Source organism: Rhipicephalus sanguineus, chromosome 1, assembly GCF_013339695.2.
Source record: "Rhipicephalus sanguineus isolate Rsan-2018 chromosome 1, BIME_Rsan_1.4, whole genome shotgun sequence".
In the NCBI taxonomy this organism is placed as follows: domain Eukaryota; kingdom Metazoa; phylum Arthropoda; class Arachnida; order Ixodida; family Ixodidae; genus Rhipicephalus; species Rhipicephalus sanguineus.
The window spans coordinates 208,499,092-208,513,394 of record NC_051176.1 but is presented as its reverse complement, the minus strand read 5'-3'; the positions used below and the strand labels follow the sequence as shown (position 1 = coordinate 208,513,394).

Below are 14,303 nucleotides of genomic sequence, written 5' to 3'. Positions count from 1 at the left end.
AAAGAGAAATATAGTCTGTGATGCGCTTTAGGAGTAATCTTCTTCCGACATATCCGATTAAAACACAGCAAACGAGAACCAAGATCGGCGAGAGCGACGTCGTTTTGCCTATGGGGCTGGCGCACCGTGTAGTAAGGTCGAAAGGTTTTACCGGCTCGGGATTTAGATTAAATTGAAAAGAAAAAAGAAACGAGAAATCGTCTTGGCCAGATTTGGCGTCGAGATTTTCGCAAGAACCTTAGGGCCCGGAAAAACGGGAAGGCCCGTATAGTGACCACCGTACAAAACTGCATCGTCTCCGACTGTTCATTTGCGAAACAGCTGAATAAACTGGCGTTCCAGTGCCAGTGAGGCGGGGGAAATGACGTCCGAAGCGAGCGCGGTGCTATGCCTTAATGATCAGCAACATGATGTTTGTGCCAGAAAAGCAAAATGCCCTTCTCCAGGTGGAAAAAGTTGGAATACTGCTTAACTCGGATCACTGCTGTATCGCCACAACTAATTAACTAAATCGCGCAATGATTTCTTATAAGCTTCTTTTATTTCTTCCTGAATCTTTTCCATCAGTGTCAGCGTGTTTCAATGGAAACATAAGGCACATGCGCCTCTCACGGTGATGTTTACTGATCTCGTGGATATTCGTGTCGCCCTTACCAATTAAGTCTCGGCGTATGTGCGAAGCAAAATGGATTTGTAGGCAAATTATACTCGCCCGCTAGGTTTGAAGTCATTTGGTGTCGGCGTATTATAGGACGTGGCCATATATGTGTAAGTAATAATAAGTACTATAACGGCGTCGCAGATCACATTATTACAAGCCAGCTTATTATTACGCATCTAAGATACGCCAATAGGTCGTAGTTTCAGAACTAAGCAAGCTACTTTGTTCTGAATAACTTTTTTTTGTCTCTTCATGCGTAAAACATTCGTTTCTCATCACGAACAGAGAAAAACCATCCGAACGGCATTGGCTATTCGGGATGCCAGAGAGTACCCTTCGTACATGCTAGCTGATATGATTGCTGTAGCGTGTCCCGCAGCCATAGCGTATACAGGCGTGCCACAAAAGAGACCGTCTGTATGGCGCCCAACTCGGCCCAACAGGGCGCGCCAAGTAGGGCCGGCGAACATTATGACGGACTTTATTCCGTCCCCGCGTTTTGTGAAGAGCGCGTGCGACGTGTTATGCCCTCGGTCTTATTGCTTCTTCGGCACAACGCCACGGATGGTCGCGCGTGCGTGGGTTGCGGATTTTCATTGCCTTCGGCCATTCTGCGCACTGCTACAGTTTCCGCCTTTGCCCCGAGAAGTCACGTCGGTCACTGCGCAATGTTGCGCCACCAACAAGCGCGGGCTAACTCGTTAAAGGGAACGCCGCACATAATGTTACGAACGAATGTGCGCCACTTCGGCACCCAGCGCTTGGAAGCAGTATGCAACGCTGCGTTTTCGGGGCTTAGAAAGAGCCCTCATTTTGCTTATTTGCGGAAGGCCCTTACAAAAGTGAACGAAATCTAGTAAGGAGCAGACACGCGCACACAAGCACACACACAAAAAAGGAATTTGCACCCGGGCTAAGAATCGTTGGTATGGAGTCCAGAAAGGACTGATCCTGGTTGGACTATGCAGAATGCTAGTATTCCAGTATATTCGGAACGTATTTACTTTGGAGTAATTATGTGGGCTCCGTGCTAGAGTAGAAGCTCACACGTGATTCACTCTGTAGATTGGAAGAATTCCGAGTAAATGTTTGCATATTTGCTACGCTTCAGCTTTACAGTTTAAAAGAAAACGAGGGATTTGATAACACTCTTTTTTTCTTCACTATATTATAGTTCATTTGTATGGAGTACGATGACACATACAAATTTTAAAAAGAATACATTTACTGCACAAAAAGATGTGTGAGTACTTTATAATGTACGATATAATTACCTTACTAGATATTTATTTTTGGAAGCAAATATAACCTGCGTGTTTAATCTTTCGAATTAAAACTTCAGTCTTTCGTTCAAACGAGAGTTGAAGGAAAATTTGAAGTTTTTTTTTCATGACTTATCTAATCTTGATAAAAGCACACATTCATATGGCACTCATTACACAGAAAAGTGAAAGGTAATCACTGCGCGGGCAAATTATTCTATTGAAAGAATGTCATACGCAATGCCAACCCTTTTAAATTCATTGCATTAATTAGATACTGAGTTGTGATTCACTTCTGTACGATCACTACGCGAACATTTCACCAATCCATGTTCACATGATAAATAAGATTATTATGTTGCTGTTTTTTGTTACTTCTGTGACTGTTTCATATGAAAGCGCAATAATTTTAAATATTTTATATTCTAAATATATGTATTATACCACTGCATGCATCGTAGAGGTGGCTGCGGACCTCTGTCAAGTTGCTTGTGTCTCAAGCGACTTTCACCCGCACTCTCCTCCATCGTTGATGGAAATAAACAAACTATCATCATTATAATTGACCTTACCACCATCTCCTTCTCATTCCTAGAAGAAAAACATTTCAACCAACATTTCTTAGCATTCTAAGTAGTGTAATATGCTTCGATAGGGGTTCTATGTCAATGTGAAGCCTGCCATGTTTATTGAATTCAACTTTGTTGTATATCAGACTTGCTAAGCGTTCTCCATAGAAAATGCTTTAATAATAATATCTGGGGTTTAACGTCCCAAAACCACGATATGATTATGAGAGACGCCGTAGTGGAGGGCTCCGGAAATTTCGACCACCTGGGGTTCTTTAACGTGCACCTAAAGCTAAGTACACGGGCCTCAAACATTTTCGCCTCCACCGAAAATGCAGCCGCCGCGGCCGGGATTCGATCCCGCGACCTCCGGGTCAGCAGTCGAGCGCCATAACCACTAGACCACCGTGGCGGGGCCATAGAAAATGCTTTGTTCTGTCACATAATAAATGTACATAAGATGTTTGTTTCATATGAAAGTGAGTCAGGCTATGGGAGACACCGCCCCCCCCCCCCCCCCCCCATGTGAGGGCTCCAAGCAATTTCGACCAGACGGGCTTCTTTAGCGTGCAGTGACGTAGCACTGCACATGTGCCTCTATCATTTCGCCTCTATCAAAATGCAACCGCCGCGGCTGCGATCGAACCTGCGTTTTTCAGGTCAGCAGCCGAGCACCGTAACCACTGAGTCACCGCGCGGCATTAAACGTAGATAAGAAAAATATGAAAAATACTGCGAGTTTGTTTCCGCTGAATGCACATTGCACAGCTGCTCGTAGAAACCAATTAGAACCCACACATGGCGGCAATATAATTACAGTTTCGGTCACTTTTGCGCAGCTGCCCACCGAATCTGACGCTGTATCTTTCAGCTATAACAAAAAAAAAGCTGCCACAAGGGATGGGTGACTTCGGGAAAGTCTCATGTGGGTGTTTGGTGTGCGCAATGATCCAGTGGGCAATTATTGTGCTCGAAGCCAACGAAAGTATATAGGAGAAAGCTGTTCTGTTTCAAGGGTAGTGTTCGCGTTAGCGTTATCTGCAACGCGGGTAAGCGTGAGTGAGTGACATTTCTTGAAGAGTTCAGTCGGTGAGACATTAAAGTTATTTCAATCAATCAATCATTCGGTGAGTGGCTACTCGTTTCTGTTGATCGACGAGTTACCGCTCCATGAAGAGAGATAAGAAATATTAGAAAAGGAAAGGCAGGAGGTTAACCAGCTTAGGAAAACCGGTTTGCTATCCTACACATGGGAACAGGGTGGGGGACATTTAAAGAGGGAGAGGAAAGAGAGAGAGAAAGAGAAGATAGCACATGACACTGCACACACAGGATCAGTCACAGTCGGTCACTCTTGCGTGGTACGCGACACTTCTGTCACAGCCGCTTGTCCAAGTTCGTCTCCCTTAAAAACTTCAGCAGTGCCTTCGTCACCTTCAGCTGCGATGTCTTCTGTTGACGACACGCAAAAATTGTTTCATCAGACATTTGTATACCGGACAGTCGCACATTATATACCGGACAGTCGCACAGGATGTGGTGTAGCGTCTCTTCGCAACGACAGGCATCGCAAAAGAGCGTTGTCAGCCATTCCAATCCAAAAGAAAATGACATGCTTATGATATAGATGGAAATGAATATACACAGGAGAGCACATTGGTTCAGTTCCATAGAGGCATTGAAGTAGCAGCATTACCCTCCTTTCTCCTTCACCCCTGCCCTTCTGCTTCTACTACATTGTTTTTTGTTGTTTTTTTTTTTTTTGGGGGGGGGGGGGGTTACTTGATCACAGAATGCGCATCTGCATATCGGAACCATCGCGCGTAATGCGATAATGCAGTAAGCTAATCGCGCCCCTGGCCTTTCGGTGCCTGTACGCCATTATATGTGCGTGTTTCTTTGTTTTTGTTTTTGCGAGTTGCAAACACCACAAGAAGCCTTGAGTTCTAGAAGCTCACACAGTCCAATTAGTTCGCGCCTTGAGTAGAAACAGCGCAAAGCTCCTTCATCTGTCTCTTTCTTACACATGCAGTTATTTTGCGCTGTCCTTCTCAAGTATGAATGCATTGCACTTAATTATATGATCGTTAAGCCTTTAATGGCAGCATGATTCAAAAAGCAATACCAATCCTCTCCTTACGGATGTACATCTCCGGGTTCACCAAGCACTATAGAGCGTGTGTCTGAACGTGTTGATCAGCTTATTCGACGGATTACTACGACTTATCTCATATTTTTGCGTAGCAGTAGCATGAAAAGATTCCACTCAACCGTGAACTTTCTGTCATCTTAACAAAATCACGAGAGCGCGCTTCATTGGATCACTCGTTTCAATCCCTGTAAAGCGAGATATCCGTAGCTTAATGCATTCTCAAATAGTGAATTTTCTTCAACGCTTCTCACCGTATGCATTCAAGCTTGCCTGTTTGCAGGTTTTGTACATGTGACGATCAGTCATTGTTTAAGACAGTGTGACGAGAAGTACTTCGATGAAAATATGCTCAGATGGGAAAATGAATATAATAAGTATGCATTGTTAAGAATAGGATAACTTTGTTCCCACAAGGTTCAAGTTGCAGTGACAACTGTAAAACTTCTCGGCTTTTGATAATAGATAGTTGCTCAAATAAAATGCGTTCATTAGATATTACATGCGCAAGGACGCATGGAAGTCTTGCCTCAAAAGGACAAGTCGACAGCACTCGTCTACTTTTGCAATAGGCAATTCATTCGGCCTGTTACAAAAAAAAAAAAAACTACGAAACTAACAACAAAAGAGTACTCACCAATTTGTTGAACTTAATGGGCGGAACGCACGGCTTAGTAATTCTAAGTTTTATAAATTCCTCAGAGTTGACCTGTCCCTACATGTGCATGCGATTAGGCAGCATTTAGCGCATTGCCATGTGTCTTGAGCATACTTGACACACGGCATGTGATCGAAAAAACTTGCTTGTTGAAAAATACGGAGCGGACGTTCGCACAGTCATGCTTTATTGCATTTACAAAAGGTCTCGCTGATTCGGCGACCAAATGTACGTGAAGTTTCTAAGCACATTGCGACGTTTGGCAACGGTTATTTTTCAAACCAAAGACCAGATGCCGACATTGTCGCCATGTCGTCTTTGGCTTCACGAAGTACAGCGCGTAATGTCCACCTAAAAATATTCGCCGAACATTACGTGTTACTTAGGTTATGCGTAATATAATTACGCTTTCAAAACTCATTGAAGAACATTTACCGTAAAACGCGGGTTTTTGGATTGATACTAACTTTTAGAGTTGAAAAGAGTCCGAACTTTTTCTCTGCGGTTAGTACAGTTTTCATTTACCGACAGCGATGAAGTCTCTTGCTGGTAAGTAAAAAAAAAAAAACTTGATTTGTGCAAGGCTAGAAACATCCCAGGGTCAGCAACCCACCGAATTTTTTACCATTGCAAGCGACATTCGTGTTCCTAATTACACTCAGCTACGGCCAACAGTACACGATGTGCCGAAGCTCTATGAACTATATTATCAAGCATATAAGTATTTTTAAAAAAGACACAGCTTTGTTTCGCATTTCCTCCTACTACTGCAAAGAAGAAGAAAGTGACAAAGCCGAGATGCCACGTGCACACTACTACCTGGAAAAATAATACATAATTAGTCCACCACTTTAGGAAAGATGGAGCGCACGTTCTCTCGCGAGTCAACCCTCATGACTGTTTCACTGAATAATTGTGAAATTTTGTGGGCCGCTTCCGGAAGTGCACACTTGCAAAAAATATTACTAAAATTTCGGTTGTAGCGCGACTATCCACCAAACGAGACAGTAGAAAAACTGATAAGCGCTGCTCACCTGAACCCTAGAGCTACTGTTGGCAGAGCTCTTCTTGGAGTCGGTGGTGCCGTTCGCCTTGGAGTTGAAGTTGGATTGGAAAAGGACGCGGGCCATGAGTCCGTAGAGGACGCACGAGAGAAGCAGTGGCACGACGTAGAACAGTATGATGTCAGCGAAGAAGTAGCTGCGGTAGTGGTGTCTGGACAGCGCAAACGTGCAGGTCTCTATGTTGTCGTGACCCTTGTAGTAGACGGCCGTAGTTGTGGTCAAGGCAAGCCAAGGGGAGCAGTAGGAGCAAGCAAACAGCCACACGCCCAGTATTATCTTTTTGGCACGCTTGACCGTGCACATGGTTTGTGCCTTCATGGGCAGACAGATCGCAATGTAGCGTTCCACGGTGAAAGCCGTAATAGACAGTGAGGACGCATTGATGCCTAGGTACTGGAGAAAGATGAAGAGCGCGCACCCTGCGCGGCCCCAGATCCACTCGTCACCGAGCACGTAGTAGGAGATGATCTCGTTCGGTACCGATGCGACCAGGACCATGAAGTCGGCTACGGACAGGCTGACCAAATAGCAGTTCGTGGGCGTGTGCATGCTCCGCGTACGCATCACCACGATGACCACCATGATGTTGCCCAGGACGCCAACGGCGAATATGATGCCTTGGAAGATGGTGCCGATGATGCGGTAGTTGACAGAGTAGTATGTTGGGTCTTGGTACGTCCGGTTGGGCTCCGGCGGTGGTGCCACAGCCGTCGTGGTGTTGTTCCAGCCGCCGTCCCATAACGGTGCATTCGTCGTCAGTTCGGTCGTTACCAGGGCTGGCAGCAAGACAGCTGGCACAATGAGCGCCACGACCGGGGCCATGTCGCCGCACAAAAAAAAAAAGTTTTGTCCCAAAAGTTTTTTGTCTTAAACTCTGTCAAAGTTTAATTGTTCGGCACTAAATCAGAATACGGGCCGATAATACTAAGACGTGACATGTTGCTTTTCACGGCGCGGCAGCTGTCTGAAGAAATCAGCGGGTGGCGGCCGGCATTGCGCTCCAGAACTTGGGAAAGAAGTTCGAGGCGAACTTGGAAGTTGCACCGCTGCGTCCAACGCTCCGGGGCTGAATGAGCGCAGCCGTTGGGGAGGACCCGGGCCCTTTCCCCTCCAAGGCCGCCAGAGAGCGTCACGGCCTGTTGCTATGCCAACGGTAGAGCGGAGAGGTGGCGCCATCTCTGCAACGCGCCGCCCACGGGCTGTCAGCTTCCATCCCGCTCCCAAAACTTGTGGCGTGTGCGATCGTTTGACGCCCCTTGCGCACCGAAGGAGCGCGCGTCGTCCGCGTACTCAAGTTACTTCCCCCGAAAGAGTTGCGACGGCCGAATTTTTTTTCTTCCTTCCTCTTCTTTCTCCACAGCACATGTCTTCGCACGTCCTCTATTAAAGTGACATTCTGCCACTATGCGTACATTATTACGAACAAGAAAACTACCGAATGGACGCAACTACGCGTTACGTTCCTTTGTTTACCGAGAAAATCGTGATAGTAGTACTTTGTTCTTTCACGACAACAAGCAAGAACATAAAAAATTAATCGGACGCATTTTATTTCTTCGTTCAACTTTCCGTCAAATTTTTTGCGATTCTGTCAGCTTCTATAGGAGCAAGCTTGAACTGTACAAATAGAGGCACTCAGGAGAAGCTTACTCGGCGCTTACATATCGAATTTCTCAGGAAAAGAATTCGTTATTCACCAATGTACGTCAGAACAACACCTGCCAAGGATGTCCTAACTTTTCTTGGTTCTTTTATATGCGCAATAATTTCAATATCAGTGGAAATCAACCTGCTGCATTAACTATTTAATATTAGGCAATTATTTATAACGCCACTGATTATAGACAGGGCCAATATAAAAGAGTGCTTTCAGCAGGAATGTTCTACATCATTCAACGAAAAAAAAATTATCTGGGTCTTATTATTGTAGAATATCTATAATCTTTAAAAGTTACGTTTGGAAGATAGCGTATAATTATTATCCTTGTGATGAATTGCTCGAAGAGGCTGACATTATTTCCAGAAGAAATTGAGATTCATAAATGTCCGATTAAGAAAATGTCAACCATTATGTTTTCATATAAATATTTCTGGCACATATTGCAACATAAGGATTGTAGGCGCTGTACCTCAATGGGCACCGGTCTTGATATATGCCCCATAAGACGCTAGAAAAATGTGCAAGCAAAACGGTTTCATCCGGGCGTGTATAATTGCGGTAAGTATGTGAAATATTTAACAATGCCAACACATTAAAACAGCATCATAAATTTGCACGTGTCATTTTTTTTGTAATTAGACAAGTGTGCGTTTCGATTGCTGGTGCAAGAAATGTCCACCTCCTTCAGTAATCAAACTTTAGCACGAGAAATATCCTCTCCACTACAGGTAATTACGCAAATGAAAAGTAAAAAAAGGCGATCTAATGACTACACTCAGCCACTCCTGAATTATGAGGCGGTACGTTCGAGGATAAAAAAATAACTAGAAAGGAATCAGTTGATCGAAGGTATAGATTAAATGTAGAAGACAACAGAAAATGGAAAGGTTTAAGCGAATACAGGTTTGAGGATATTCTAATCGAGCTTAGCAAAGTGGTGTGTAGTTAGGCCACGTTGTGCTTATGAAAAAACACTGTGAGCATATCAGAATAGAATAGGTTCCGAGGGGCAGAACCGCAATCGAGCGCGACAATTACTTGAACTGATGATATGGAGGGACCTGCTGATATAAAGCTTGGCGATCATACAACAAGCTCTCGAGTCACGACATCGCTGCAGCTAAACTGAAGAAACTGATATTGAAACGCGTACGCTGCGCATCTCCTACGTTTCAATTTTATGGATCCGCAGAACCAATAAACAATCATATACAGCGCCAAGTCATAGTAGCGCCATTAGCGGCATAGCACATTACGTTCGGGATTGGCATGCCATTGTGTGTGCTTTTTTTTTTCCTACACCTTGCTGTATATACACTGAGGCGGCAAGTAATACAAACCTACCTTAAATACATTGCCCTGCTCCAACGGGCCACAATGAATATACGCATGTGCGGGCGAAATAACAAATAGTTTCTACCAAATATAATTCTACCAGAAACCTAAAAAAGAAGGCTACCAGGATTCTCGTAAAAGCTAACATTGTATTTGGAAAAAAAAAAATCATCTTGCGCTTGCTATGCAGAAAAAGAGGGAGACCAATGAAGGAAAGACAGAGAGGTTAACTGACCCTACAAAAGGGCGAAGAGGAAAGAAACACGGAAAGAGAACGGAAAGAAAAACGCAGGCGTGCAGAAAAAAAAAAACAGCAGACAAGAGGAATGTTTGACATGTAGAGAGATATGTTAATGGTCATGCGGTGGTATGTATATGTAGCAGTTCCTGTACCAGGACGAATTCTTCACCATGTACACGGTTGACTGAGTAAAAAGTTGTACAGAGGCTCGCTTCGAGACATTATTCTTATCGGTTAATATAACTGCGATTAATTTAAAGCATAAAGTCTATAACAAAAACAGTGCTAAATTGCTTGCCCCAATTCGACTTAAACACCTGAGGATTTTTTCTTATTGTTTCGACCTGCCATATGTGAGTGGTTCAAAACAAACGCGCGTCAAGCGGAACTTATGGTTCCGTGTACGCAGATGAGAAGCGGCGTCGTGGAGACGGCATACGCTCGCTGTGTGCGCTGCGCGGTGATGCGTGCTGTTCATTGTAGGACTGAGACCCGCTCTCTGTGCGAGACCTGTGGAACAGTATGGTAATACCGTATACGAAAGCGGATATACATATCTGTAAAAAAAACATTAAAAGTGAGCTGAAAGCGGTAAAGGCGTTTCTGCGAGCCAAGCATTTTCGCAAGCAAACATCGCTGTCGGTAGCTGGGGGATGCAGTCTGGTACGCCATGCGCAGCAAGTGCACGCCTTTTTCTTGTTCTGCCAACTCGGATTCCCTATGCGCCGAGATTGTTTGGTGCTGGTCGCGTATCCTCATTGCACACTGTCAGCGCTAAGCCCTTGTAGTCTTCTAAGGTGCGCACACGTCCCTATATCGTCCTTGTTCGTCTAGCACGGGAGAGATGCTTCATGGGCGACTCAAGAGGAACAGCGGATGCAAACTAAAGCCGGAATGCATCACTGGCACTCTTGCGCAGCAACTATCACGCGTTATTTTCGTTTTGGTATTACCTTCTGTTTCTTTTTGTTTTCTATTTTGTTCGTTTTGGCCAACTGCCCAGCTGCTCTATCTTTTCGTATAATCCTGGCCGTAGTACAGACCCATGTTGTACGGTGATGGGTAATCTACCGGCCTCGCAAATGCTGGGGTCTGTCGAGCAGAACCGAACAGCTGCATTTCGCGGACATGTAGTCGTATGAACGCCGCCGGGCAACCACGAGAACTGAACTCGCTGCACCAGATCTTGCTTCTTTGACTACGGCCTTGGAGTAAAAAGAAGGGACAAAGTGCGATCACCTCTTTTTTTGACTGCATGAAAATGTTTTCGTTTTATTCCAGATGTTTGCTTGAAATCTTCGGGACGGCAAAGTTTTAATTATGGCTTAGAGCGACCTCTGAGAAACTTCCCTATTAGAAGTCATCTGTATGCCCAATGTTTTCGAAACGTCTCTGATTTCTGCTATGAATGGATGTGGAAGCAGGGCGCTCCGCTGCAGAACGAAGGCTTCAAAAAAAAAATAAAAAAAAGCTGTCCCCGTCTTGAGTCAGCCGATCACCTCCAAAGCCAGCGAACGTTCTTATCGAATCACATCACCTGACTTCAACTCCGCTTCATCTACCTCTGCGCATACCGGCTTACTCTAATAGACCACAGTGTATCTTCTGTGCTAATCAGAGACCGAAATCTTCGTCATCTTAATATGATCTATAATACTGCCACACCTGCGTTGTTTTCCTTAGAGTCAGTTATCGGTCTACTTTTTACGCATACTTTCAAATCTGAGCTAAAGACGATATGTATTCATACGCAACATAAAAGTCAAAGTTTGGGCGAAGCCGTGTTACTTCCACTGTTCCGATCTCATTTAATGTAAGCAAAAACCAGAGAAAATAAATGGAGAGGTTCCTGACCCGCCATTATTTTTCCGTTTTCATCCTACATCGGCAGCAAATATTCCTCCTAGCCTGTTCGGAAAATATCTAATAGATCTGTATGCTTCCCATGAGAATTATATTAAGCAGATTATATTTTGCATACTTTAATGCAAGGCACATACACGTTAGACTCTTAGAATGTTAACTATCTGAGTATTTGCAAGTTATGCACCTTGCAAAAAATTGAAACTTTGATGAAGAAAGCTGCTGTTTTGGCTTTTCCATGTGCTGTATAACTTTAAGAGCAACCGCTATTTTTGCAGTTCTTACGTTTAAGAGAAACCTAAAACTTCGATGCCAGGTAAATCTTTTTCGTCATTTTTCCTCTGTATACTTATGATGCGCCATCTATATCGGGGTACCATGACTGCCAATATAGCAAATTTTCATGGCGTTAGCTGCACCGTCTTACGAAATATGGGGACAACAAGGTGCTATCAGGCTGGCCAACGCTTCTCTTGGCGTAGTCTCGCTGATTGCGTTTGGGAGATATGTCTTCATTTCAAGATTATTCCAGTGATTAATATGTGCTTTGTCCGCTGAGCTTCCCGTGTTCGTGCTCAAACAGCGGGCCCTTCCAGAGTAGAACGACCCCTTTGGGAATGCAAAGGTTGCATGCAGGCAAAAGTTTACTTTTCTATTACTTCATAAGTTATTACGTAATGTAAAGTGTTGGGTTACCATTTTCTTACTTTTAGAGCGCAGCTCTTAGGCGCCCGTCACTGCGTTGAGTGGCGTCGCCGTCGCCGTCGATGGTGTAACCAATAGACATGAAAAAATAAAATCAGAAAAAATACCGACGACCGTATGGTATTTCAACCCGGGCCCTCTGCGTGGCAGTCGAGTATTCTACCACAGTGCCACGCTGGTGCTTGAAACTCATTTGCTAAAAGACCCTAAACAGGCGCCATATCGGGCAAGAAATCGTGTTAGCCTATGTAATATAGCGTGGCAGAAGAGTAAAATAACAACCAGTCATCAGACAATGCTAACTGCGCAACGGGTGTGCGGTTCAATATTTCCCACTCACTGCAAAATGCTCAGCCATAATTATTCATCGTGTATCAGCCACACGCAGCATCAACAAAGTGCACATAATACCTTACAGATGTGTAGCGGGTACCTCGCTTATCCGCAGAAATAAGAATAAGGGCATCGTGTGCGCTGTCCCACTTCTCCAAAATTATGATTTATGGCGTAGTCGATACCTTGCGGAAAGCCGAAACTTCAGACGCTGTTGGCCTTGCCCCAACACGAAGCTGAGCTCAGAATTCACATTAGGCAGTATCGTAATCGTCGGTGAATTTTTGCTTGCAACAACGTATTCCGCGGTAGCGATAAAGATGAACTCAGGATGCCACCAGAGTAGGCTTTATGTGGAAGGGCAATTTAGTTTGCCATTGCCTATAGTAGTAATCCGACTGAACAGTATGGAAAACTGAAATTGTGGCCTGAATACAACAAAAAAAAAATTGGGGAGGGGCGAAGCATGTAGGGAAGGGTGTTTCAGCTCCACTACTGTGAAACCTGTGGAGGGTTGAAGCATGCAGCAAAATCACTGCTAATGGGCAATGAGAGACAGAAGAGAGATTAGACAGAGAGACCCGCAGTGCACGCTGCGAATCCTTATTGTTCAACTACGCACAATAGAAATCTCCCACCGGCACTACATTGCAGGTAAAGTTACAGTGCCTATATATATGGGGTGGCCGGTGAACGGTTGTGCAGCGCGAGCAGTCGGTTTTTTCAGTCAAGAAACTCGCTAGCAGACGCTGCCTGCGTCGGCGTTGTCTCTCGCGGGCGAGGGCGCGTTCTCGTTCCTTGCGAAAGGAGCGTTTTCATAGTCAACGCGGGCCGTTCGCTGTCTCTCGCCACACGACAAGCGCTGAGGCGGTGGCGTCCTCTCTTGCGCTCAAGCAAGCAAATGCCGTCCCGACAGCAGATGACGATGCACGATGCTCGCCGACACGCCGAGACACTAAGGTGCTTCGCCCCTAAAAGAGAAAGAAACTGGAATGTGCCTAAGTGCTACTTACCAGTGGCTGGTCAGCTTCGTTAATACTGTGGTCATAGTAACTTCTGGCTGGCATCCTCCGAAAACATTTGGCATCACAACTTTTTCTAGAATTACAAGCTCTAATTATTCGCTATCACTAAGCAGTATACTGTGTGATAGTTCTTGCTGGACCTGCTGAAGGACGCGACGACCACATCCTATTCGCTGCTTGTGCTGGTAACACTTTTGAAATAAAGAAAGATGTTTACAACATCGAGGGTCCCGGTGGTGAATTCGCTTGGCGCTGTGCTGAAGTTTCAAATTTTAGGCGTTCAATCGCGGTGTTTCGTCGAAGGCGAATGGAAGCCTGCTGCCGATCACCCCACATTAAATCGGTCTGAAGAATTAATATTACACTATTGGACACCATTACATTGAACTTGCTCAGGATACGCGAATAAATTACAATAGTAAATACAATATTGACAATGTTGACGTGGTAGACATCAAAGCGAAAGTAGGAGGAAAACAGAAAGGGACAGAAGAAAACGGTAAGTACGGTATCGACTCTGGGAATAACAGAAGAGAAATGTTATGTGGAATTCGCAGGACGAAATCGACTACGCAAAATTAATATCTTTAAAAAGCATATAAATAGACAGTGGACATGAAAAAGTCCTAACGGAGAAACAAAGATCGAAATAGATTTCATAATATGCAGGGTCCCAAGAAAATACAGGGCGTAGAAGTAGTAAGCAAGATCAAAAGCAGTGAGCGTGGGTTGTTAAAGAGACAGTAAAGAGAAACAATGAATTGGTTTAGATTGATAA

General features: G+C 44.6%; 1 protein-coding gene across 1 annotated transcript in view; it reads right to left on the bottom strand.

The window, feature by feature from the left end:
* LOC119406474 (thyrotropin-releasing hormone receptor) overlaps positions 1-7,429 on the bottom strand; it is a 318,447-nt gene extending 311,018 nt beyond the window's left edge. Inside the window, exon 1 of the mRNA XM_037673224.2 lies at positions 6,334-7,429. Within this exon, the coding sequence (XP_037529152.1) occupies positions 6,334-7,185 (852 nt within the window). The 5' untranslated portion in view covers positions 7,186-7,429. The remainder of the gene's footprint in view (positions 1-6,333) is intronic.
* Between the last annotated feature and the right edge of the window lie 6,874 nt (positions 7,430-14,303).